The 27,370-nt window shown below is 39.9% G+C and overlaps 2 protein-coding genes and 1 long non-coding RNA gene across 3 annotated transcripts in view; 2 read left to right on the top strand and 1 right to left on the bottom strand.

Moving 5' to 3' along the window:
- Positions 1 to 27,370, top strand: part of LOC148160340 (uncharacterized) — a 259,172-nt gene that overhangs the window by 120,880 nt on the left and 110,922 nt on the right. The window lies entirely within an intron of this gene.
- stx10 (syntaxin 10) lies at positions 667 to 10,994 on the top strand. The gene is made up of 9 exons (XM_014995587.2): positions 667 to 767; positions 1,206 to 1,281; positions 2,693 to 2,786; positions 3,641 to 3,735; positions 4,495 to 4,557; positions 4,700 to 4,783; positions 6,038 to 6,144; positions 6,728 to 6,822; positions 7,788 to 10,994. The coding sequence occupies exons 1-9, from the start codon at positions 733 to 735 to the stop codon at positions 7,862 to 7,864; spliced, it is 726 nt and encodes a 241-aa protein (XP_014851073.1). The 5' UTR covers positions 667 to 732; the 3' UTR covers positions 7,865 to 10,994.
- The window catches only part of nacc1b (nucleus accumbens associated 1, BEN and BTB (POZ) domain containing b), a 31,606-nt gene continuing 16,973 nt past the window's right edge, over positions 12,738 to 27,370 (bottom strand). Inside the window, exon 8 of the mRNA XM_014995590.2 lies at positions 12,738 to 27,349. Coding sequence (XP_014851076.2) covers positions 27,027 to 27,349 — 323 coding nt within the window. The 3' untranslated portion in view covers positions 12,738 to 27,026. The remainder of the gene's footprint in view (positions 27,350 to 27,370) is intronic.

Raw genomic sequence — 27,370 nt, 5'->3', positions numbered from 1 at the left:
GAGTTATGTATATGTCAAAGACGAGGGATTTTTTATTATTATTCACAAATAAAAATTTGATAAGTGATGTGAACATCAGCTTTGCATAGAGACTGAAATTTCTGAAAATGGAGGCTGGTGATCAGAGGCTGAAAAAGACAACAAAAATTAAACTCTGTCCAGATTCTGTAAAACAAACAAACAAACAAACAAACAAACAAACAAAACTAATATTGTCATATTCTATGTTTTAGGGTTCTGCAATAAAAACATTCAAAATAAAAAAAGGAGAAAAAACAACTTTATCATCTTTAGAGAAAAATAAAGGCTGCATACTGATTACAGGCAGCCATTTAGTTGCTTATTTATGTTGTATTTCAATTGTAAATGCGTCCAAGTTTACTAGTATAAGCCTCTTTTTGCTTTTTAATTTCCACCCATTGTCTTATTCTTCCATGGAGGAGATGAGTGGGCTGGTTGCCTTTTAAATGATTACATTTTAACTGACTCATTTCTAAATTTTATTTCCCGTTTTTACAGATTTGTTTCCTCCTCCATGCCTGTTTTCCTGGAGTTTCGTAATTTCTAAAGTGCATAAGGGTTAGATAAACTTTAGTGAACCAGCACCCAGATGTCATTCTGTTACGTAGGTGCGTTTAATTTACATGTACGTGTCAGGAGGGAGGGGGGAGGTGGGGACGTCTGCCTTGTCTCAACCGTGCGCATGCGCAAGGCTTACAGAGGAAGGAAGCAATGTCGATAGAGGACCCGTTTTTTGTTGTAAAGGGGTGAGAAATAAGCAAAAAGAAACCGAAAAGCTGTTTTTCGTGAAGATGCTTACTTATATATACAAAGTATTATTAGTGATAATCCGCACAATGACTCTTCGGGGTACTTTTACGGAAGTTATGCCAGAAGAGTTAGCACGGAGCTATTGTAACTAGCTAGCTAGCTAGCTTGTATACACACACAGTGGCGCAGGGATAGTTTATGTGCTTATGCTTGCGAATGTTATTAAAAGACACGCTTAACATATCGTGGTTCGTTTTTCTTTTACTTGGCTTTAAATGTAATTACCCTGGCTGCTGCGAGTGAGTGTGGTGAAGTGATTTCTTTTTTAGCTAGAGGCGGATCTGTACACAGCCAAGTGTCTATGGAGGGTGCAGTTAATCAGCTGCTATTCTCCGCATTGTAATCCTTGTGTCGTGTTTGTCTTTGGTTTCCAGGGAGGTGCAGAAGGCCCTGTCTCGCGCTCGGGGTCTGTTTGATCGATGGGAAGAACTATTACAGGAGGGGACACAGGTGAGCTGTTCTGCAGCACGTACCGTTCCTGAAAGAGTAGCTGTGGATGGTCATGCTGTAAGCAGGAAGGGTCTCTGATAGCTGTCAGTCTTGCAACCACTCTGAAGAAGCCTCTGATCAAAGACTGTTTCTGTATGACAGTTTTATGACTGTCATGACATGCTAACAGCTCACTATCCGGGCAGCAAGGACCATATTCCACAGTAACATGTCCAGGTCAACACCAGCACTGCTAATCCACCTCATTTGCTTTTGCTATTCCTCTTTAATAGTGTATTCACACCTGACACATTCGGTCCACTTTAAATGGACTGTCGGTCTGGACCTTTGGAGCAGGTGTGAATACACTCCAGCGAATTCTTCTGTGGACCATGCAATTGAACCAACACATGCTTTTTGATGTGGTGTCAGTCTGATTCCAAACAAATTCTGGTGTGGTTTGCCTCGGGTGTAAACTCAGGCCGCCCTCTGAACCAACTGTGGGAAATATACATCTATTTGGACTTCATCCATTGATTGATTGCTGGGCATTATGGTAAAAACAAGCCCTTCGGTGTTGCTAGCACTACTACTGTATGTGCTGAAATTGTTCCTGATCCGGCATTTTCTGCCTGCATGTTGTGTATCTGTTAGAAACACGCATTTACCGAAATTAGAAATATCCCAATGCAAAAAATTTGCTTAATGAGCCACTCATGACATTCAAAATGGTATCGCAGTTGTAATACCAGCAAGCTGGACTTTCTGTGTTTGATTTTTTTTTTTCAGGTCTGTGACTACAAATTGTTGTCCACTTGTAAAAAAAAAAAAAAAGCCCAATGTGAAAAGCAAATTACACCAAACAAGGAAAAAAAAAGAAGTGCACTTTGGGTCCGACCCAAACAAGCAGACTGTCCTGGTGTGAATGGTCGGACAGAAAGGTGTTGGAGTCTGGGATTTGATCCTTGCCCAGTATGATTGTTAGAAGTGATGGTTCAAACTTTCTCTTTCACTCTCTGCTCTTTGGTCCTGCTTTGCATCCATGAAACAACAATGGGTTGCATTGAATTTAATTTAGGGTTGTCGGTGTAGAAAAGATTTAGTACAAACGCACAACACACTTTCAGCTTTTTCTTTGTGTTAAAAAAATGCCTTGTTGAAATCAGGTGTCATTTTCCTTTCTATTTCATACTTATGCATGATTTGTGTGACATTAAACCGCTACAAAATACATAGAGTAAAGTGATTTTTTTTAAAAGGACAAAATGAGAAAATGGTAACCTGTTTTAAAAAAAATGTGATTATGTTTTTCATTAGTTTTCTTTGTTTTTCAGAGGAACCTGTAGTATCTGTCGTAATTGCACCAGACATGCTGCGTTATAAAACATTGTGTAGCCGTTTGGTTGGTGAGCATTGGTGTCTGTGGTCTCAGGTGAGCCGAGATGAGCTGGACTGGAGTGCCAATGAGCTGAGGAACTGTCTGAGGGCCATCGACTGGGACCTGGAGGACCTCAGTGAAACCATCAGTATCCTTTAAATCCAGAACCTCACATGTTGATCAATATGTCATTGGATGTGTGAACCTCTAAAAAACAATTAACCTGCAGCAAATAATAAACTGTAGATTGAAAATACCAAAGAAAATACTGGATATACTACTAGATATGGGGAAACATATTATGAGGAGCTGACAAATGTTTTAATGTAAACATCTGGTTTATTCTTTTAACAGATATAGTACTCTTTCTGCTTTATAAATGTGTTTAAATGAAACACCAATTATGTCAGCTGCTTTAGATTCTCAGGACTAGGTCGTCTCTTATATAAAAAAAGTATTTTATTCGAGGACGCACCTCAAAAAACCCAGACAGACAAAAAAAAAAAAATCAAAAAATTATAGAAACAGAAACGACAAACAATTATTCAGTTAAAATTGAAGATTCCAGTGTGAACTGGTGTGTTTTCTGCTGTGAGGTAGGTGGAAAGAGAAATTATGTTTGGAGGAAGTGAAGAGTTAGGTGCCATCTGCCTGGCAATGAAATATTTGAAGAATATGTGGCCAACAGGGAGCGTGTTAGATAATGAATTAAAGGGACCCTTATAGGCACAGGAAACAAACTGAAAAATGGGATTTAATTGGATAAACCAAGTTAAGCCTGAAATATATGAGGAAAACCAGCCATGAGGAATGTGACTGGTGTCTGAATCAGTCTGGCTCAGAAATCAGACTGATATTGTTCTTAAAAATGATGTTTATTGGAGTGTGAGCAGAGCCGTGAGGCAACAACTTTCTCAAGCGTTCTTGAAATAAAAAGGTTTGATGTAATATGTTGAAATGTAAACTACTTCAGACATTTTTGATTAACCTTAACTGGATCAGGCATTGTGGAGTCAAATCCAGGGAAGTTCCGGCTGGGCGACAATGAACTTCAGGAGAGGAGAGACTTTGTGGAGCGCACCAGGAAGTCGGTTCAGGTAACTTCATCGCTACGAAAATATCTGTAGACCCTCTGCATTTGTATGAATATTAGTGAGATTTTTGTCTTCTCACTTATCCACCCGAACGTTTCTTGTTCAAAGACTGATAAATTATTAAATAAAGTCTAGTACTTATCCATTAAAAGTTAGTTTTCTGTCCTTTTAAGCTGTCTGGAGAACTTGTAGAAACCCCAGAGTTTAGTACGTTGAAAATACGCTTATATTTAGATGTTATTGTTTAGATGTTATGTAAATGTCTTTATTTTTACATGTGTGTGCAAACGTGGTCAAATGTGTGGCTACTTTCAAAGCAGATGATAACCTTCGATGGGGTCACCATGACAACTGCACGAACAAGGCCAGCTGTAACTTTACCTTTAATTATTGCCAATAAAATACACTGACTTGAGCTGCTCAGCACTTTTTGTGTTTTTACTGTAAGCGGCCCCGAGTTCTCGATACACGTCACTTTATTTGTTTCCACATCTGTTGAGGAACTCTTCACCTAAATAAAGAAAAGAAAATATGAGTCAGCTTCGAGAACCACTCAAAAGTAAAGCAACCATTTCTAAAATAGATCTGAGGAGAACAAAGTTATTTGAGACAAACAAGACAACTTTCAGAGAGGAGCTTATTACTGGATTTACTGGCACAACAGAGAAAAAATCTCATGAATGAAACTCGTGAACTGAGGCAAACTTTTAAAATGATTGCTGTGTTGCTATTTGTGGAGTAATGGAAAATGTTTCCTTGCAGGAGATGAAAGATGAACTGTCCAGCCCGTCCGCCGTGGCTCGGGCAGAGAAGAAGAACAGACAGGTCAGCGCTTCCTTTAAAACACAAAACAATCCACAGATTTCTTCGTGGATTGTTAAAAACGACACAGCTTTGTATTTCTCCTGTGTTATTTTTGCGTATTTGGATCTTACGTGTGTTTGCTCTGGGCCTGCTGGCTTTGAAGGAACAGGACCGCTCGACTGGACTGGAGGCTCATCTGGTGTCGGCCAACTCCAGGTACATTCAGGAGCAGCAGGAGCAGCAGCAGGTAAAGGAAGAGGCTGAACGAAGGCGCAGGCAACGTGAAGGACGAGTAGAAGGAAATATTTGAAGGAAGAATTAGATGCAGAGCAGAAAACAGAGGGTGAAAGTTTTTATCAAGTCGAAGTTTCTATGACTTAAAACATTTGTGGAAAGTGCAACAGAAAAGAATCAACCATTTGTTAAAAAAAACTTTTTTCTAATGTTTAAGTTGCAAAGAAAATAAAATGAAGCTATCTTTATTGGGAATTGTAGACATCTATTAGTAAATCTGTTAAAAGTACTTCATATAGGGTGTGCTGTGGTGGCGCAGGGGTTAAGCACAGCCCATGTATGGAGGCCTTAGTCCTCAATGCAGCCATTGAGGACTAAGGCCAATCCTCAATTTGAGAGCAAATCAAAATAAAATGGTTTTGGAGGTAGAGTTGGAAAAACTACAAAAATAAAATTTCAAGAGGAAATATGAAACTGATGCATCCACCTTACCATACTGATACCAAATGGGTTCCAGTATTCTAGATATTGTGAATCGATTCGCCCACCTTTATCTCACATATACGGTCATTCTGAGGTTCTATGAAAAATATCACCATACTTTTCATTTTATTATTTTTTAAAATCAATTTCTGTGCCATTACATGTGAAACTTAAGAGGTTTATGAACTATTTATGTAACAGCATTTACAGTATTTCATATGAGGTAACCCAGCTAAAAAAAAAACCCTGATTCAAATTTTTGACGTTTTTCTTTTTTTTTTTCTTACTAAGAGATGTTATCAAAGGTACCACACAGGGATAAAAAGATGAGTAAAGGACGTGGGACTCACTCTGCGGGTTAAAGATCTGCTTCTGCTTTCACGCTGTGAATGAAGTGAAGGATTCCTTTCAGCGTCAGACTGAATTACTTTTTTTTTTTTACGTCCTGTGGTGTGGGTTGATGGGTGTTCAACGATGCAAGTGTGTCATCATTACGCTTCCTGTAAGCCTGTAGTAAAGTCAGAGATGGATTAGAAAAAAATACTGCATTCTTTACGCAGTGACTGTAGTTTCTGAGCTGAATCAGAACTTTTATTACTTTTTTTTCAGTGACAAAGAAAAAGATTTGAATAAAATGCATCATTTTATGATGAGCTCTCAGTTCACAGTTATGTGCGGGAGTTTGGGGAAAGGTGACTGAAAGGTTGATAAAGTAAACATCCTGGAAGCGGATGTTAGTCATCGATGAGACTGAAACATGTTTGTGTTTGTTTTGTGTGTGTAGCTGATCATACAGGAGCAGGATGAGCAGCTGGAGTTGGTGTCGGGAAGCATCAGAGTGCTCAAAGACATGTCTGGACGTATCGGAGACGAACTCGACGAGCAGGCCGTGTGAGTGCTCCTGCCTACAGAGCACTGCTCATCTGGATGGTTTCCACTTCCTCAAGAATTTGTTGAATTTTACTGTAAATTAACTTTAACCAAATAGCCAACATCAATGTGATTCAGCTAGGAAAATCTAAAGATTGTTTCTTGTTCTTGGTATATTTAAATCGGAGTACCTGCAAAAGGAAAGCTCCAGATAAACGATTCTGTTAAGATCCATTATCAACTGGTAAAAACAGATTCTTTTTTTTTTTCATTTATTTTAATATATAGCAGACTTATGATTGTGAATTGATAGTTAATTATTCATATCAAGAGCAGAGGTGAGTTCTTGGAGATTGCTAATATTTTCTATCCCAACATGATTGATCAAAAGTGAAGTAGCAGATGAGCTGTAATAACTTCCACAGTGGGTGTTGATGCAGCACAATCTGTTGGCATATAAGAAAAGAAGTTCTTAGTTTCCAACCAGTCGGATTAAGTTTGCTCAGTTCTGCTCGCAACCAGATTTCTGTGCTGGCTCCTTTCACATATTTGTGTTTTGACATCATTTGGTTCAGCTTGTTTATCTGGTCTCCTTTTGTTTTAGCATGTTGGGGGATTTTGGAGATGAGATGGACCAGACGTCATCCCGCATGGATTCGGTCCTGAAGAAGCTGGAGAAGGTTTCGCACATGACCAGCAGTAAGCAAACACATCTACCGGCTGGGGTTCGGGACGCCTTTCTCCCCAAACACTCTGTTTTATGGCGTTTAACTCTCTGCTCCGAGACTCGAGGTTGATCTTCAAGTAGTTCCTATTGTGCTTTTCCAGACTCAAACCACACATTTTTTAATAATTAAGTACAAAGATTTTCTACAAAATTATGGCAAAGTTCTGAATTACGCTGACACCGTGTATAAGGAACCTCAAAATACTGAAAGATGGGACAAAGGTGGGAAGGAAGGGAGGAAGGATACAAGAAAAGAAAGTTAAAAAGGGACAGAAGGATGAAAGAACAAACAACAGGCCAGGAGGAAGGACACAGAGTGGAAAGAAGGTAGGGCATAAGAAAGAAAGGACACGTTGAACGAATGAGGGAATCAAGGACAAAAAATAGGGGAAGGGCACAAACAAGGAAGGACTTGAGAAAGGACAAGAAGAAGGGCAGGAAAAAGGAAGAAAAGAAGGAAAAAAAAGGAAGTGATTAGGCAAAGACAAGGTAGTAAGGAATGACAGATATAAGGAAGAAATGGACGAAAAGGATTGAGGACATAAGGAAAGCTGGACAACACTAGAAGGATGGAAGGATTGCTGAATGTCGCTAGAAAGAAAGAATGAAATTAGGTAGTGAACAGTACTAGAATGAAGGAAGGAAGGAAGGATAGAAGGAAGAAAGGAAGGAAGGATTGGGGAACGACACAAAAAGAAAGAAGGAAGCAAGGACATCGGGAAGAAATGAAGGGATGGTGAAAGAAGGCAGGAAGGAGGAACAGAAGGGGTGGGAATATAAATATTTTACATATACATTTATTTTTTTCATAGCAAATCAGATCAGGAAAAAAAATCCGATTTAATTCTATAGTTTTCTAGACCACATTGGAACCATGAGGAAAACTAAATCCAGCAGACTGCAGCAATAGTTTTCTCCCCTCTGCTGCCCCCTCCAGGTCGAAGACAGTGGTGCGCCATCGGCGTGCTGGTCGCCATCATGATTGTCGTCCTCATCCTCTTCTTTGCTCTCTGAAGACCTCTGACCTCTTGACGATGTTCACCTGTCAGGATGAATGGACAGAAAACGAAGGAAAGAAGAATGTCTCCTCCTCTTCCTTTCCCTCCTAAAATCACTCCTTTTACTCACACCGAGGAGAAAACTGCGGCCTGCACTGAAAGGTTAGGACGCGATCGTCAGATCCGTTTTTTTCGGATCTGGTGGAAAGAAGAACTTCAAGAGAACGTCGGAGGTGTTTTTCATATTTGTGCGTCGCGGTTATTGATGCTAAGTGTTGGGCTACAAACACAAATCCGCACATTTTCATGCTTCTGGAGATTATTTAGAGCAGTCACTGAGAACGGTGTGGTTTGAAAAATCCACTCAAAAAACACACTCATGGAGGTACTTGGGTAAAATGTTTTAAGTATTAAATTAATTACAATCTATCTCTTGGTGTTTTAACCCAACACAAAGAGTTGCGGGCTGTTGCCTTAAATATATTTTTATACTATTTTTGAACCGTGCGTCATGTTCATGTGCCTACCTGCTAATTAGAATGACAAATTACCTGCAAATTATCAGTTAAGCTACCGGGTCTGGGGCAGCCTCGGTCACATCCACGTCTCGTCGAGGAGGAAAGCGTTAGTCATAACTGAAAACAAAAAAGAAAAAAGAGAGAGAGATGCACTTCACGTTTGGTGTGGAAACGAACGGATTCCTGAAGAAAACCGTTTTATTTCCCGCCCTGAAAGAGACCGGGTGAAGCGGGGGCTGCCGCCACGCGCCTCCGCAGCGCCGTCAGACATCAACCCGCGCGATTGGCCGGGGCTTCGTTACTCTCGCTGGCTGATGAGAGACGGCCTTGGTTCGGAGCGAATGGGTTCGCCTCTTTTATTTAAAAGCGTCTAATGGGCTCTTTGCACCTAAGGCGTTGACGTCACATCTCCAGGAGCTAATGCGGCTCACTTTTTTCCGCTTTGAGTTACCATGACTGGTAGAAAAGACTAAGTCGTATTTCAGATGCAAAAAAACAATACTATTAACATTGTTGTCTTCCTAATATAATGGGCTTTTAAGTTTTCGTTAATTTCCAAGCGATTCTGAATTAAGAAGATGGCTTGTAAATATCTGTCGCTACCAGCTAACGCCGCACAGCAAAGTTTGCAGCCTTCACTTCACTCCGGATCAGCCTAAAACTACCGGGGATACGGATGGTAAATAAAGGAGCCTCCCTGAGTTATTTCCATGGAATCACTTCTATATTCAGCCTGAAAGAGTTTATGGGAACGAGAGAGCAGACCAGAGCCAGACAGCCGAGCAACTGATCCGCCTGTACATCCTGCTGTAAACACCGTCCTATCTGAGCTCTTCACAAGAAACATGCAAAGGTAATAAAACGAAATAACACAGAGACATGAAGCAACACGGTCATATTTTTCTAAAAGCAGCAACTTTGAACCTGAACAGCTGAACCAGATCTCTGACACCAGAGCTGCGCTACTGTCAAGCTATGAGGCTTGTTGAGCTCCGTCAGGCTTCGGAAGTAAAAAGTCCGAACCATAACCTCCCCGTTAGTCTGTGACACTAACGACAGTAAACACATATAATATACTTGAAAATAAGATAAATACATTGTCCGTTAGAATGTTTAGATACTTAAATAGCACATTTTACAAGAACAATGTCCGAGAATATTGCCTACTAGCATAAGCTAACGTTAATGTTAGCCACAAAGTTTAAGTAAAACTCACCTTCGTGTCAGTGAATGTATAACGAGGCGAACATCTTAAAACCTTTCTCCAGCTGACTTGTTGGGGCTTCGGATCGATGTACAAACCTTGGCCAAGCACTGCAAGCACCTAATGTAAATTATATTTGTATTGGATCGGAAACAATCGAGCCGCTTTACCCCGAACGCGGAAGCTGAGGTGCAAAGAGCCCATTGCGGAGAGAAATGGTTGCTGGGCAAGATGCTTCTTTGTGCGGGCCAGAGTTAGGCTCACAGCGCCCTCTGCTGGATGCTGAAGGGTTTTGTTGTTTTATCTGTTCAGGCGACACGAAGGTGTGCTAAAGTGCTGTATCATAACCACAATGCTTTAATGTGCGTGTGTGTGTTTGAAAGTAAATTCATTTTACTGTACTGCCTTCTGTAGGTTCAATTTTTGTTTTTAACTCAAATCCAAATGTCTTAATTTGAAAATGTTGGGGTCTCTGTTCTGAGGAAAAACAAACTTGCATACCATTTATCCACAAATGGGTCAGGATACATTATTCTCTATGAAGTTTTGGCTTGAAGATAAAAGCCTTCCCACTGCCAGAGCCAAGTGAGATTTAGTCCTCTTGGTGCTTTTATGTCAACTTATATGTGGTTTTTACATAGACAGTGGGTGGAAAGAAACAAACAAAAAATATTATTTGTAAAACTCCTCGAAACATGTTTTGCACTTCATTGTCACCTGTAAGATCTGTTCGGGTCAACTGGAGGTCAGTAACCATTAAAGTATCTGTAATGCTTTTTTTTTTTTACAGAACTTGAGGCACGCATTTCAGTTCCCACAAACATTTAATGTGACTGAATTAAATACCTATTGTATTTAAAGTATCAAGTTCTTTGTTTTTATCAAATTGCCTTCACTCGATTCAGTATAGTAGATAAAATGTGATGGAGGAAACTGAAGACTGGTTTTAATTCTTTCACAGGTTACTTTAAACTTGATTAAAATTGAAACGGTTTATTTAGTTATTTTGGATTCTTATGAGTGGCGTGGGGTTAAAAAACTGCCATTAAAAGTCTTGAATAATTGCCAGCCATCAGGATTTATCTACCTGCAAGACAGCTGCAAACAAGTGTTTGCTTTTGTAAAACTATGACTTATTGATGAGACAATGAAGTAGTTTTTGTGCCCATAAGCAATATTTTTCTTTCTTTTTTTGTCACTGTTCATGGTCCTTAGCTGCCTTTTTTTATTTTTTTTTTTACACGTTGGCAGTTTTGAGTCTGGTCTGATCCGGTAAAAATCCTTGAACACTGTCTGATTGCATCTTCTTGGTGTAATTTGTGTCATCCGATTTGTTCTCCATGAAGCAACCAAATTCATTTAGAACACCTTGTACACTGACTAACCTGTATATTTGAATGAATACAGTATTTTGAGTCTCGGTTCCTACTGTGATCTCTCTTTTTTTTTTATATACATGTAAAAAGCTTTCGGTTGCTGGAAGACGCCGTGCGAGTGAGTTTTTAATTGAGAAGAGGCACTTATCAAAATGGAGACTTCGTCACATCCTTCTCTAGAGAGCTGAACAATCGTGTGAAATTGCATTTGGTTTAGCTGGAATGAACAGAGTGCGGGTCCCTTGTGCCTGGACGTAGTTCTGAAAATAACCTGGCCGCTGTCCTGAGGGTGGTGTTTTTAAAGTGTCTTAAAAAGTATTCACCCCTTTGGATGCTTCACCCTTTTTTTTATTGCTTTTACAAATTGTTCATGATGAACAAAATTAGGCTTTTTTTTTACCCCTTTAATGTTAAAGTAAAAACTGATTTCTACAAAATTACATTTAGCATAAAATAAGTGCAAAATAAGTTCACTCCCTTTGAAGTCACTAACCTATTTCAACAGAAGTCCAGCCAATTGCTGCTAGTCGTCTCACAATGAGGGGAAAGGAGATTGACTTGAGTGGAGAGTGTGTTTCAAATGACTATAGTATAAAAACACCTGCGTCGGAAGGTCCCTTCACTAGTTAATCAGGATTCCTGACTACCATTACAGTATGAAGACTAAAGAACACTGAAATCAAATCAGTACAGTTTATTGAAATATGTCAGGAGATGGAGGCAAAAAAAAAATCTCTGAGGTACTGATGGATTTAACTGGAGTTCAGTTAAATCCATCAACAAGAAATGGAAATAACATGGCATGTGTAAATTTGTCTAGATCAGGCCGTCCTTGCAACACTTATTTCTTGGTTATGGATAATTATGACTGGGAGGTAATGAAAAAACAAAATTCAGGTGCAAATTTTAAAAAATTGCTCAACCAAAATACCTCAGATATGTACCGTAAACTTATTGCGATAGGGATGTACCGATATGAAACTTTGAACCGATATTAGTTATTGGTTGTATCAAACTGAAATAGTTGTTGCAAACATCCAAATACTTTGAGATAAAAATAATTAAGATTAATAGGGGTGCCCAAACTTTTTCATATGACTTAATATTTCCCAACTGTGAACAATTGACATTGCTTCTCTGTCAGTTGAACACTCCACCAATCATGTGCTGCATATTGATAAGTTGAAGCTCCAACATAGACAAATACCGGTATTGATGCCAATCTGGCATCCCTAGTTTGCAGTGTTTCAATCACATTTTGACCTCTTGACATTTGCTTATTTTATTGTAATAGCCTAGTTGCACCACTAGGACACAATTTGTGTTGGGAAACTTGTATAAAAAAGGTGGGAGTGCTTAACATCCTTGGCACGCACTTCAAATCCAACAAAAATTGTGTCAAACATTTACTGTGGTAACATTAACAGATGATTTCTTTGTCTTTTAAATACTATTTTGAAGACATTGTGAGACGTTTAAAGGAAAGCCGTCAAAGGTCGACCAGGCTCCTTCACATTCTTTAGCTCCAACAAGAATGGTGTCTGGTTTCTGCCACCGTCATCTAAAGGTTTAACGTATAAAGGTCTTACAAATGTCACAGTCCAACCAGCAAAAAGCTTTTCACATTTTCTATCCTTTCACACCTTCATATGTATAAAAAATTATAGATTGACACAGAAGGAATTTTGCAGCATAAACCATTTTTGGGGTCTGGTTACCCTTCACTGGACAACTGGGAATGAACTCAACCGGGAGAAAAACTGACAAAAACAGAAAGACATGACTCAGCAGTTCAGTTCAGTCTTGTTTTTATTACAAATCTTTTATTAGGATATCCATACTTTTCCTCATTTTTGATCATCAGTCTGGTTTCTTTTCCTCTTTACAGTAGTTAATGTGCAATCATCTTTATTTCTGGGTCACAGTTAGGAATTCACAAAGTTTATTGGCACTTTGAACACGAGGGAAAAACTGGCGTGGACACGGGGCAGTTCGGGGTGTAAGGAGCAATCGGCTTGCATGGAGGTGGCGGGACTGAGGGTAGGAGGTCTTGGGTGTGGGGGTGTGTGTGTGTGGAGTGGGGGTGAAGGGTAGGTATATTCTTTGACATCGATGGATGCTACTGCATTATTTTGTTTTTAGTTTTTTTTTTCTTACAAACCTTCAAAAATCAGTTTTCACCTTTTCATTTATCTGAGTTATGAAGAGTAATAAAGAATAATACCTCATGCTGCGAGTGCACACCTAACAATCAAACTTTGATAGTGCTTCTATTTTGTAATGTACAGTTCATATATTTATATATTTATACCAGAAACTGAGAAAAGAAGTTCTGTAAGGTATCTTCGCCCAACAACACCAGAGACAATCAAGAGGTGGTTTTCTTTCTTTTTGTCTTTTTTCAAAAATGGTTGTTGACGGTTGCTATGGTCCTGTGCAAGCCCCGCCCCTTCCCTTGCTCTCTAAGTATGATTCTGAGGTAAGACAGTTGACATGAACTCTCGGCTTGCGTCCCGTGTCTGTAAAAGCCCTGCACTGTGTGTGTGTTCAAAATGGCCGTTTTGACCCTCAAAACAAACCAACATTTTTTTATACATATATATGTATATATATATATATATATATATTAACCTGCTTTGTAATGGCAGCCACAGCAGTCCAGAAAGCTGCTTGCAGAGCTGAGATTAAAGTCTGCTATGGCTGAGAGCTCCAGAGGTAAACTGGTGATTTTTTTTTTCGTCTTAAAACTGCATCAGCGACACAAAGACACACACACACACGTATCCTGACGGTGTGCAGGTGCGTGGGCGAGCGTATGCATCTCGGAGGTTTTTCCGTTTTTTTTGTTGTTTTTGTAATGTGTACATATACAGTGTATAGAGGTTTATATATAGAAGTATGTGTTTTGTCTCTGGTGTGCGGGGATGTCGGAAAAGAGCAAAGTAAACAGACGTGGATTAAAAAGACCACAGAAGAAGACAGAAGGAAGTTGTGAAGATTTTCAGAGTCCCACAAGGCGGGTGAAGGTGGTCAAAGCAGAACCGCCGAGGATCATGGGAGAAAAAGGCTGTGACGATGAGAAGGACAGAGAGGGAGGGATAAGCTGCAAAGACGTCGCCCAAGTATTGCCATCTTGATTCAAGAAGGTCTTGCGTTTCCTTTCTGCCCTTGTCAGTTCTTAAGTCAAGATTTTTTTTAATACATGTGATCACACTGTCACTGACATTCCTTGTGGTTTTTAACCAGGTTCCCACACAGAAAAAAAAAAATCCACCCATTGTTTCTGTAAGTTACATGGGATCAAGTGTTGAAAACATGTCTTTGTTGGACACTTTCCACCTTTTCATTACCAAGTTTGTAAGTCGAAAGCACACATCGTTTCTGACGATGAAACCCACTGTAATTTTATGTCAGAAATGGGATTCAGTCCAGAAAATTAAATAGTGTCATCTATTTACACTTTGAATAACAGGTTAAAAACAGGCCTTTAAGATCCGCTAAAATGTTCTGTTTGAGACACTAAGGAGTGAACGTTTAAAGTTTGCTTTCGTGTATATAAAAAGGAGCTAAATTGCTTTGTAAATTTATTAAAGCTCAATTTCTATGTATGTTTATAATTGAAAGATTACTGGATATTGTAGTTCCGTGCCTCTTAGATGGTTTGCGTAGAGAAAAGGTGGCTGTCAGCAAATGATTATCAGCTGCATTAAGACACGATTTCAACACTTGCTGGTAGAATTAGACTTTTTTCAGTCTATTTTTTTAAATCTGTAGAAAGCAACTGCTTTCTTCCCTTTTTGAAAGATGGCACGGTTTCTTCAGATCATCTGAGATTTCAATCAATCGTCAGCTGAAATTAGGAGATGGGTTTTTCTTTCTTCATGTGCGGATTTCCAGTCCTGTGTGAGAACCCTGTTCAATTCATCACCTGGCTTACTCCACCCAACTGGACGATCTCCCCGAACCCCATTCCTCACCCCACCGGGGGGGAGACAGCTTGAACTGTTCACCCTTCATCATCTCAACAATAAACATCTTTCAGAGAAGAGAGAAGGGGAAAGAAATCAAATAAACAGCAATAGTACATAAAAGTAAAAACGATAAAAACAAGGAATTACATAGAAAACGACTCACGACTCCTCATATTAAATCTACACCCCTTTTTTTTTTACCCCTTCCCCAAGCAAAAAGTCCCACTTCAGATGCCAGCACTCGTATACCACAGATAGGAAGTGACAACAGTGAGCGTGCTCAGAAAGGTGCAGAGGGCTTTGGCTCTACAGGAAAGTTGAGCGCTCCCCAGAAGGTGCTTTTATTTTTTATTGTTTTTTTCCCCACTCTCTACAAGTCACTTTTTTCCCCCCTATCTGTGGGTCGGATGAGATCAGGAGTTAACCGATGCAGACTGACGAATGGATGGAGACGTCGGACAAACAAACAAGTGGCGTTCTCTTGTTTGTTTTGTTGTTTTATTTTAAACAATTTTTTGGAAGCGATGTCAGTATTTTTAAATCTATTTGGCGTTGTTGGCGGACATGTTTGGAGGGTATCCTGTAGTGTTGGGTAATAGCGGCGGAGGCTCTATGGCGTCCGCCGTTAAGGTGCTGGAATGAATACAGTGATCGACTCTTTTACAATCATAGTTCACCGCTTTTTGGGATCCCCTCCTTCCCGCCACATGGTGGGTTTTGGCAGTTGCTGCAGTGGTTGAGGCCCCCCCATCCTCATTCCTCCAAGCCGCAGCACCTGGACCTGGCCACCAGGTGGCGTTTAAAGAAGGATTTTAAACATTCATGTAGCGGTAGCTTATGCTTTGAGAAATGCTGGTTCAAGAACCAGTTATTGTAAACTTGATTGGGTCAATTGATACTTTTAAGAGTGAGTACATTTTTATTTGGTTTAAAACAGTCATTTAGACTTGCAGAATTTACTTGAAGTGAGCCTCACAAGCTTTTTGTCTTCCTGTAACATCCATCCATTCCTCAGTCGGGGCACCCACTGATCCTGCCTGACAAAATCCTTGGTACAGTAAAAACTAAACATCTGGTCCAGCATTAAACACCCATATCCCCCTCACAATGCCCACAGCACCTCAGTCATACAATTTCAATGTAAAAATATGTGGTTCTCTTTTTCTAAACTATCTTACACCTAACCGTGTATCAACCGTTTACGTAACTCTACATAGAGGCGTTAAAAGATGAAATGTTAGTAGCATCTCTTTTAAAAATAGCTTGATAACTAAAGACTCAAATGTGAAACGAAAAAAGCAAAATGAAATGTAACATTATCTCACACACACACACACACACACACACACACACACACACACACACACACACACACACACACGAAACACCCTCTGGCCCACCCAAACGCGAGACAGAACGTTGCCTTTAAATAGCTGCCCTACAAGAGGGCAAACGACGCGATTAACAGCGTATGGCACTAGGAGATCCAATTCCTAAGTTCCTATTAGCGATGCGGTTTTCAGTTTGATCCAACCTGACCATTGGAAACAAGAAGAAAAAAAAGGATCTGATCAGCAAGCACAAATCACAGAGCTGCAGGGACATGATTACAACAATCTTCAGTGGTACCGCTGTTGCTGAGTGAAGACAATTCAGCCTTTTTTTGCATCGGTGAAATGTTTAAAAAAAAAACTATTTCAGAGGAAGCACAGTGTGAGAAACTGTTCTGCTACGTGTAGAGATAAGGGTCATTCAGGCTGCGGGAAATTAAGAGAGAGCAAGACTTTCAGGAGAAACAAAACAAACGGCAAAATAGCTCCATCGTTGAACTCTTCTGTTGAAAAACATGTTGGATTTGGAAATGCTGGCAGCCTTTTGGAAATTCTCTAACACACTCACAGAAGTTTTAGCAATGCAAACTGCACTAATCACACTTATTGCTAAAATGAAATGTAAAGACAGTTTAAAATGTTAACTCCATATTTATTTTTCTATTGGTTTAAAAGTAATTGGAACATCACAAGAACTGCTCTAGCACTGTGATGTCACATTTTGTTCTACTGAGCGAAATTAATGGCCCATTATGGCAGAAAGGCGAGACAGAGTATTTTGAATTCTGTGATTATAATTTATTTTAATTGGTGTTGGCAAGTCGAAAACTGACCAGTGCATCTCTAATTACACATTTTGTAGTTCAGACAAAAACTGTCTAAACTTTTGTTATAGCAATCTCCTATTGTCTTTTTTTCTAATAAAGCACAAATAAATGACTTATCGTATGTTTTGGAGATATTTCTTTGTTGAAATGCCGTTTTAAAATGTGTTACTTTTATTTTGTTCTCTTGCCTGCATCTAGGTGATGTTAATCCAACGAACAGACAGTAAAACAGCACTGAGGTCAATTTGTCTCACAGTACTTCCCATCTACTCTGCTACATAAGCTAATACTTATTATTGCTTCTTTCCAAATAAAATTTTCAAATATTTTAATCAAAGCTGTAAACAATGACTTTTCGTTATGAAAAAAATTCCACCAATTTTTGAAGCCCTTAAAATCACTCAGCTTTTACTGATGTACTGCCAGGCTCTGGTGATGAATCACAGAATTTGGATTTTGGTTATTCTTATAACTGCTTAAAGATCCAAACTGTCCAAACTAGGGGTGCACAAATTTCGGACCATCACCGATCTTTAAAAAAAACCTGGCCTGCCGATTCCAATTTTGGCTAATACAGATAGATAAGGTCAGTGGAAAATGTTGTTTATTCATGTATCAGCCAATGGCCAATCTCACAAAACTAAGGAAATCAAGGTTGATTTTTCCCTGTGCCCCTAGTCCAAATAGTAAAAAAAAAAAAAATCTTCTCCCCTCTATCCATTGAAAAGATCCTAGAGGAGCTACCAACACAAAGAGCTCATCCACCGTATCATGCAGGGTGGCAGATCATTTGTTCTGGCTTTGTGGCTACCGGACCTGGGCTCCAAGTCCATCGCAAAACCTTGAGTCATATAGAGGCCGTCTAACAGCCAAAACTTGGCCCAAAGTGGATCAGCCCACTGATGCCAAACATAGCACATGTAGAAAAATAAAAGAATGTTGAAATCACCGAGTCAAAACCTCAACTTGACTGAAATGTTGTTGCAGGTCCATCAGAGGGCCGTTTGGATCTGGATTTCTGTAGAGCTCAAAAGACTGAAACAATGCTGGAAAGATTCGTTCACTTTTTGAAACCAGATCGTCCTGGCTTATTTCATTCAACAGTCCGATGTGTGTGCGCGTGTTTCCTTTTTGTACATTTGAGGATCTTGGTTGAGATCAGATACATAAAACCCTAGGAGTGAAAAGAGATGTACTTTCTTTTCACCTGTGACTATGGTGAACAGTGCAGTTCTCAAGAATTGTGTACATGATTACTACGTTTTAATATGAGCCAAAGTAAACTGACACTGATTTACTGGACATTTCAGGAAGTTTCCCACTGTAATAAGAACAAGGACATTTTTTAAAAACAAGTCTAGATAAAAATTTTAAAAAAGCAATAATTGTCTACCCTGCAGCTCAGTCACCTATTCATCATTTTTCCCATTTTCTAATGTGTGACGACAGACGAAGAACACACACGGTGTTTAATATAAAGACCACAGTTGGGAGGTGTGACTGCCAACATTGGCTGAATGGCCTTTCCAGCTGTGGAAAAAAAATATCTTTACAGCAGAACCTTTCAGGACAGAGCGGAGAAGAATTCAAACAAACAAGTTGAAGGAAATGAACTGCTGGGCGGATGGATCTTTAGTGCTTTGTGGAGAAGCAGCTTCCAGTTTCTATGCACCACAAATCTGGAAGAAACTTCCAGAAAACTGCAGAAATGCTGAAACACGGAATTCCTTTAAATCACGGCTAAAGCCACTCCTGTTTAGAGTTGTCTGGAACACTGATCAACATATTTGATGTATTTTTGCTTGATTTGACTAAATGTAGTGATTACTGCTTGCTTCAGAATTGGTTACTGTATTATATTTTTATGGCGTAAAGCACTTTGAACTGGCCTGTCATTGAAATGTGCCACACAAATAAAATTGACCAATTTCGTTTCTGCAAGCTGCGTTTACCATTTGGAGTCGCTTTAATTTTTTGTGCAGATGCACCAACTGGGCTTTTCCTGCACAGATTTATTTTATATTTTGCTGAGTTGGTCTGAGTTGTTGATTCCAGTTTTGAAGTTTCTGCCTTTTTTCGTCTTTCCACAAAATGATCAAAACAAAAGAATGTGCTGAGGGTTTATAGACAGAGGTAGATGTTTTTGAATCAAAAGGTAGATTAAGGAATTAAGATTGTCCCCATTTATACTCGATGCACCCCAAACTTTGATCTGATTATTTTAGTGCACCCTGTGGGATTGATGCATTTACGGACTGAAAATGGACGACCTTCTCAGTTTGGATGCATTTAACGAACAGGAAGTAGATTCCGATTTTTCAACATCCGACCTGCCGATCGAGGGAAAGTTGGGATGATTTCGATCTCTGGCGGATTGATCGGTGCATCCCTGGGTTTTTATTATTTCTACTCCCCCCCACACTAAATTCTGCAGCATTAACAAAAGAGCACTGAAGTGTTTATCTTCCTATAGCAGACCAAGAGAGAGAGAGAGAGAGAGGGAGAAAAGAGAATCATCAGCCTCTTCTCTCTCCTCTCACTCTTGTGTCTTTGTCTGGTTTGAAGCTTGGCTCATGTGACGGCAGAGTGCCGCAATGCCTCATCTGTCCTGGGAGATTCTTAACAAACATCTCCTCCTCAGGAGGAGGCGCGGCGCCACCTTCTCCTTGTCTTTCTGCTCAAATCCAGGATAATTAGAATAATTGTCTGAACCCACTCGGTCACTTGCTTTAACAGTCTGGTTGGTATTCACCTCATGATTGGCTGCGTCTCTTCCCCGTGCGTTCTTGCGATTGGTCAGCACACGGCTGCCATGGGACACTCGGTGCCTTCCTTCTTCAATACTCTGATTATTAGGAGGTGCAATAAGCATAAAAAAGAAAAAAATCACCTCTGATTCATCTGATTATACGTACCTACACCCGGCAACTTTTCAGATTTGCATTCAGATAGCTCACAGAAACACACACACATATCCCCACACAGACAGCAACCTATTTGGCAGCTCCATCTGTTGTTGTAGACAGACCGCCCACACACACACACACACACACACACACGAGGATGCACATATATTGGCAGGGATTTGCATTCTGTAAAGAAAATGGAGTCGAGACGAAAACGATGGTGCACGTAATGAAGCAACAAGGGACCGACGCCGTTCAGCTCCCTTCCTCTGCGTGTGTGTGTGTGTGTGTGTTTGCTGAACAGACAAAGGGGGGGAGAGAGAGAGAATTGTACGTATGGAGAAAGAAAGAGATGTAAACAAAGAGGAGAGAGAGGGAGGGAGTTGTCAGAAAGTTGCAGCTGCAGGTTTCTTCAGGACGCCTGACCAGGCCCTGGACAAGCTTCTTGTTTTAGCGAGGAGCCTAAAATGTAAAAAATTCATGATTTTGCTCTGCTTTTTTACTTTGAATTTACTTTACATTTTTTCGCTGGGTACAGTATACGCATACTGCAGATGTGGGTAAAAAGAAAGGTACGCCACTCTGTTGGAGGAAAAAAAAACAAACAGCCACTCATCTCATCCTCTGTGCATATACCACCCACTTTCTCTCTCTCTCTCTCTCACACACACACACACACACACACGTGCACACACAGATATATACACAGACCTTGTAGAGCTAAGCACCCAAACCACCCACACACAGCGGCAGACATGCGCAGTCGCAACGCGAAGCCAGACACACGTATGCAGCACATAGATCCGAGACGCACACCGAGCACGGACGTATGATCGCACGAGCACGTACACACACACACACGCACACACACACACGCACGCACACACGTGCTCTCCCTCTCGAGGAGGCAGACGTTAACGTGCCATAAATGGAGATGGAAGGAAGCGAGAGGAGCGCATCCATACATTAATATGCATACGCACACTAAAAACACACCCACACATTGTTCGTCCTCTCTCACGCGCACTACACGCACACACACACACACACACATACACACACATACAAGGCAGTATGCATGCATGCATTCATACCAAAATCATCCAAGCGTGCCTGCTCCCACCACCTCTACCTCCTCCCTGTCTATTCGTTCGTCCCTCCTCTCTAGGGAGGCTCACGCTGTCCTCTTCCTCCGTCGCCATCTCTCTCATAGATATTTCTTTCCCCCGTTTAAGGAGCTTCTACACACACAGCGCTGGATTTCATTTGAACAGCTGATTTAGAAATGACAAATAATAAATTGTGCACTCCTTGTTCCCCAAGTCTTCTCCTGATTATTTTTGTCCTACTTTACTTTGTAATTTTTTATCGAATATGTACCGTCCTTCAGGTACCAAACTTGGCTAGGCTGCCGTAAATTGTGCTATGACTGAGCAATATGGCCTAAAATCAATATCGTGATTTACCGAAGAGTTCACTTCAACAACGATAAATGGACAATAATACCAACCCTCCCACACCGAAATTAAAGAATGTGATAAATACTTCGCAGTCAGTTATATTGATGGTATAATTCCTGTGGACCAGTTTTTCGCAGTTATTTTTATTGCCACTTTAATGAACGTTAAAACAAATAACGCAAATAAATTAAGAAAGATTCGTACTTTTAGTTGTTATTGAACAAATAAACAAACTGAACAAGCTTAGAAGTATGAAATAACTTCTAATGTCCTTGCTGAACCCAAAATGTTGCCTAATGATTGATGCTTTTTTTTGAGGGGGGAATGAGCTGCTGCTTTTCCTCCTCAACCAGCTCTACCTTCAACAATTCTTATTTCCTCAACCTCATAGTCTCTTTCACATCTTTTTGGCGACTAGATGGAGTAGAGTCACGTGACTACAGACTGTACAGGTAGCGCAGCTTCTTCAAGGGACATGAGCATAGGGTACCCTATACACAGCCAAAAAAGACATAAACCACTTTCATTTCCTTTAAATACTGAATATACCATTATGGGCAAAATGACGTCGGCAGTTGTCATAAATTTCGGTTTCGGATAATTTTTGGTTTATTGCTCAGGCTTAGCTTGTACCACGTGCGTTTTGTGCTTCTCGGTCTATTCATAGAGAAATATCAATAAAAAAGATTACATTATATAAATACATAAATATATATGAAAACAAATGAAAGGGTGGGAAGCAGCAGAAACTCTCTGGTAAATTCCCAGAAACTTTACATCGAATTCATGGGAATTAACTGGCCAATTCGGAGAAAATATCAAATATCACTTTTTTGTTGTTGTAATAGGAGTTCCATTTAATATTTTGAGGTAATCATTAATGTATATCAAATGTGTTTTTTTTTTCCAGCGAGCACATTTGTTTTGGTTATATTTACCCAGAATGCCTTGTGCTATAGTGCGCTTCCTGCTTTTGAAGCGTTCTTTGGTCCGCTTGGCGTTCACATATGCATTCAAACCGCACCAGACTTCACTTTACTTGAACCAAGACCTGGTTTGTAGCCGGACCAGAGTTTGCTTTTTTTGCTCAACATCAGAGTTTGATTATGCATTTACATCCCCCCAAATGAACCTGTTTTTTTTTTCCCTAGATAAATGAACCACATAGTTGATTTAAGCGGATTAAACAGGGCTGGTGTGAATGCACCCTCAAATTCCAGGCTTGTTCCCATATATTCCTGCTGATATACATGGGAAGTCTGAAAAAAATTTCCCATAATTTTACCAAAGTGAATTTTCTAACCACGGCGTTCAAGACCTTGTTATTTCTTAACACTGATCTGGAAACTGTCAGTTCTGGTCTAAGGAAAACCTCTGGGTTGTGTTTGTACAACTCAGATTCGGTCTGACAAGGAGATTTAAGATGATTCTTTTTCTCGCTTATCATTTTCTTGTCATGTGTGGGGAAGACCCAAAGATTTGTTGATGGTCACAAGCTACTTAGTCAACTTTCAGGCAATTTACTTGTTGTTTTCTGTTTTGCCACACAGGCAATAAGGTGCTTAGGATTTGCTCCATTAAAAAAACTAAAAGAAAGGATTGAACAGAAACAAGCATAAGAAAAAGGAATGGACCTTGCTAGCTTATTGTTCTTAGTCACAGCAATCTAGCCAAGTAGTTTGGATAAACAAACATGGCGGATATGTTAGATATGCATAGGAGGTCACTATGCTGCTATTTGTCTTTTCGCACGAACAGCACCTTCAATGTCTAGAGTACGGATGAAGATTAGTGACATTAAAATTCTGTACTACTGCTAAATACGTCTAATAGTCACGTTAAAAGCACTGCTGCTGTCATCAACCTCACTGTGCGAGATAAACTGGGGCTCTTATCGATTGTCACCGTTCCTGTTGTTTTAAATGTCATCATTATTGCTTTGCCCATCAATACAGGAAGGTTTAGTTTTACTTTGGTGAGTTTGTCTTTTCTTGTGGTCATTTCCTGTTTTATGGAGACAGTCACACATCAGCTCTAACTGAATACTATGTTCTCTTATCTTTAAGTGAGTTTGATAAAAACATTTCTTGACACTTTTTTTGCTCTTTGAATTAATTATCCTAAATTAAAGGCTGGATTTTTCTTTTTCTTTATTTCATGCTGCTGCAATAATAGGGGAACTTACTTATTTATGGCACATGTTGGTGAAAGAATTAATATTATAATGTTACGTTTTGAATATAACAGTACAGAATACATGTTCATGAATAATATCTGCCAAAACACACATTTTTTTGTACCTTAGCTCCACTGAACAGTTTTATATTTCATCCTATTTAAAATATATACTTTTTTATAAGTTAGCTTAAAAACTCAATATTTAGCAGTAGCATTATAATGATATAGGCATAATTTTTTTAATTTTATTTAATACTGGCAGATATACGCATGAAAACGTAATGTGTTGAATTCATCAGACATTCACATGAAGGAGAGGTTTCACCGGTTCTGGGTCTATGTAAAAAAAATAATTTAAAAAATGACTTAAAATATGATAAAATATAACAGAAACAGTCATTTTGAGTTGGATAGACTTCAAACGTTTTGATTGTTGCACTATCTGTTTTTTAAGTAATAGATGGCCATCCACAGTTTGAGGTTAAATCTCGTTGAAATTACGCATTTTGGCAATGTTGCCCTGCCTTTGTGTTCTGTCTAAAAGATCAGAGATCCTTGAGATTTATTTGACACATCACAATGCCCTTCACGTCCAAAATAATAGTTGGCATAGTCAAAAGCTATTACTGGTTTTGATGAATTAATCATGAAGGAAAAAAAAACCTTTCAGGGTTTAGCTGATAACTATTTAGACAGGCTTTAAATTCTGAAGGTCATTTGTTAATTTCTTTAAAAATATATATTTTTCTTCCTTTATTTAAATTCCTATATTCAGCCAAAACATCTGTTTCTATGCCAACATAGTTTTTGGTTCATCTCCCATTTATACTTTGTTGCATCTTTAGTAAATAAATACCGTAACTTTCTTTTAAAAGGCTAACAAAGAGCTTCCGAACTGTTCCCAGCATGTTCAGCACACAGAAACAAATCCACGTTAGCCGATCGCTTCGATGTGTTTCGTCGGCTTCCCATGTTTCCCTGGTGCACTGTGGCCGATGGGATCGGCAGCGCCCCAATGTGTATTAGCGTGCAGATCTGAGCGGTGAATGAATCGACCAAGCGTGTGTGAAAACGTGCCGTCTGACTTCCCACTCTTTCTCTCTCTCTCCCCAGCAGCACACACACACATTCAACACATCCCTACATATACACACAGAGCTGTATTCCCTGCCAAGTATTCGCGCTTCTGTCAATCCCAGCACACAACCAGCCAGAAAACGCCTGAGGGAAAACCTGCGCTCTTACCGCCGCAGCTGCAAATATTTCAATTCAAACGCGAGCTAAAAAGGACCTCACACACTCAGTGCTTTGCAAAAAAGTATTCACACTCCTTAAACCTTTTCACATTTTGTCACAGTCCAAACAAAAACATCTTTGTGTACTATCAGGTTTTCATGTGATAGATCAACATAAAGTGGTGCAAAACTGCCAAGTGGAAGAAAAATAAACTAAATTTTAATATTAGTGTGGCATGCTTTTGTATTTATGTACCCACTATTACTTTCCTTTCCTTAATATCCTTAAATAAAAGCTGGAGGAAGCAACTGCCTTTAGATGTCATTTAATTCTCCGGTCTTATCCAATTTCACAATTGCAGAAAATTTGCAATTTCGAAAATCCAAAGAAATTAAATCAAGCTAGTTAAGTTCTTTTTTCCTTCTTCTGTTTGTAGATTTTGAAAGGGGTTTAATGATAAGATATCACAAAAATTCCTTGTAAATATTTCTGAAGTAGCACCAAAAAACTTATTTTCAATGTTGAAATCCATGTACTTTCTTCCTTTCATGATAAAATCTGTTGCTAATGCTAAAATGTGAAAAAGTTGAAGGCGTAGAAATACTAAGCAAAGCACATCACATGCATATCAACATAGCTTAGTGAGCTCAAAGGTGGAGGCTTGCGGTATTTACAATTTGAATTTTTCTTTAAATACTTTTTTAAAAATGGGTGGTAAACATTGGAAAAAATTGGACATTAGCTAGAAAAATTTGGTTGTTTTTTTGAGGGGTGGGGTTGGGGAGTTGAAGATTAAAAAAACAAACAAACATAAAAACATGTATCTTCTGCTTCAGTACAAAAACACAGCCTGATTGTACTCGTACCACATAAAATAAAACAACAGTGTGTTCGTAGCCAACAAATTTCTTTGATTGCAATCTGTAGCAATGTTGTTCCCCTCCGGAGCCTTGGGAATAATAACAATAATAATAAAAAGAACAATGTAAAAAAAACAAAAAAAAATTGTAACAGGGTGTTGGGGGTTTCAGGTAGCGGGGCCAGGAGATTGTAAACTGTCAATATACACATCGAAATGTACAACCCTCGACCTCATCGACGCCACAAAACACTAAACAGTCAAAGCAAAAAGGGGCTCAGCACAATCTTTCAGTCGTCACTGCCTTACAACGCTGTAGTTCGGACGCTTCGCCTCGCATACATTCAATATCAAAACAACAGTGTTACCGGAGTTTGGGGGAGGGAAGATATCGCTCTCTCAAAACAGGATTACCCTCACTGACAGCCCTCCCCAGGGAATGTCGGTGATTGATTGTGAAGAGAAAGAGCCTTGGTGACAATAAAAGCTTTAAAAAATGTAGAAAAACTAAAAGTTGAGAAAGGTTGCAGAGGAATGAAGAGGTGAGTGTGTGTTCGGTTTTGGGGGGGAAGGGGAAGTTCACGTTCTTTACTCTGCGACCTTTCTCTACGTCTTTCTGTCAGTCTCTGTCAGAAGAACGAGAACATTCTGAGAGAACGACAAAAATGCGCAAAAGGAAGGAAAGTACAAGAAACTGACCAAACAGTAGCTGCGTTTCCAGGACAAATGTGCGCAAAACTTTTTTGATAATCCGCCGAAGTCAAAAAAACACAATTTTGTAATGACGGTGTTTCCCAATAAATAAGAAACGCAATTGAAATCGCACATGAATACATCTGCTCATGTGATAAGTCTTTAACAAACATGTGATGCCATCATCCGCCTACTGTTTCCTGTCTTCTCCCTACGTCTATTTTCCGGCGTAGTAACATCCGGTTGTTGATCATGTGACTTGTTCGATGTGAAAAAAGTGTTTTCCGAAATACTCCAAGTTCAACAAAAAAAAAATCTGAAAAACCACCTCATCCTAGCACAGACATTTTTATTGAAAAACGTGGGGGGGGGGGGGGGGTTCCTCCAAAATTGACGTGTTTGCATTAAGCTAATTTATTTTCGTAATTCCAATTTGCGCAATTATATGGTCAATGGAAACGCAGCTTGTGAGAGAAGGAACAGATTCCCAACCACCTGGCAGCTGTGAGGGGAGGGGTGTTGTGTGACAACCGTCATGGAGACTGCGGCGGTCCAATGTTCTCGACTCTTTACCGCAGACGAATGAGTCCGTCCGATCCGCCTCCGTGTGATCGTTTGCTCAAAACAAAGTGCTGCCGTCTCCGCCGGCCCCTGGCATGGCGTCAGCCGGCATGGTCCCGCTAGATGCTTCGCTGTTATTGCCGGCCGCCGCCACGGCTTCCAGAGAGGTCGGGTCGAAGCCCTGCTCCACCCCAAGCACGTCGGCCTCCATCTTCACGCTGTCGGCCAGGAAGGCCGAGTACGCGTCGCTGTCGGCCATCAGCAGTTTGAGCTTGGGGATCCAGCTCTTCCGTACGACGCGCCGGGCGTTGGTGCACATGTCGGCTGCGATGGCGTTCATCTCGCTCTCCTTGAAGCTCGGTGCGAAGTTCTGGCAGTAGACTGGAGGAAATGGAAGCACAG

Source organism: Poecilia mexicana, unplaced genomic scaffold (assembly GCF_051168715.1).
Source record: "Poecilia mexicana isolate PSO_F unplaced genomic scaffold, ASM5116871v1 scaffold_2, whole genome shotgun sequence".
Classification (NCBI taxonomy): domain Eukaryota; kingdom Metazoa; phylum Chordata; class Actinopteri; order Cyprinodontiformes; family Poeciliidae; genus Poecilia; species Poecilia mexicana.
Note: the sequence above shows the minus strand (reverse complement) of the source record. Positions and strands in the feature narration are given on the sequence as shown.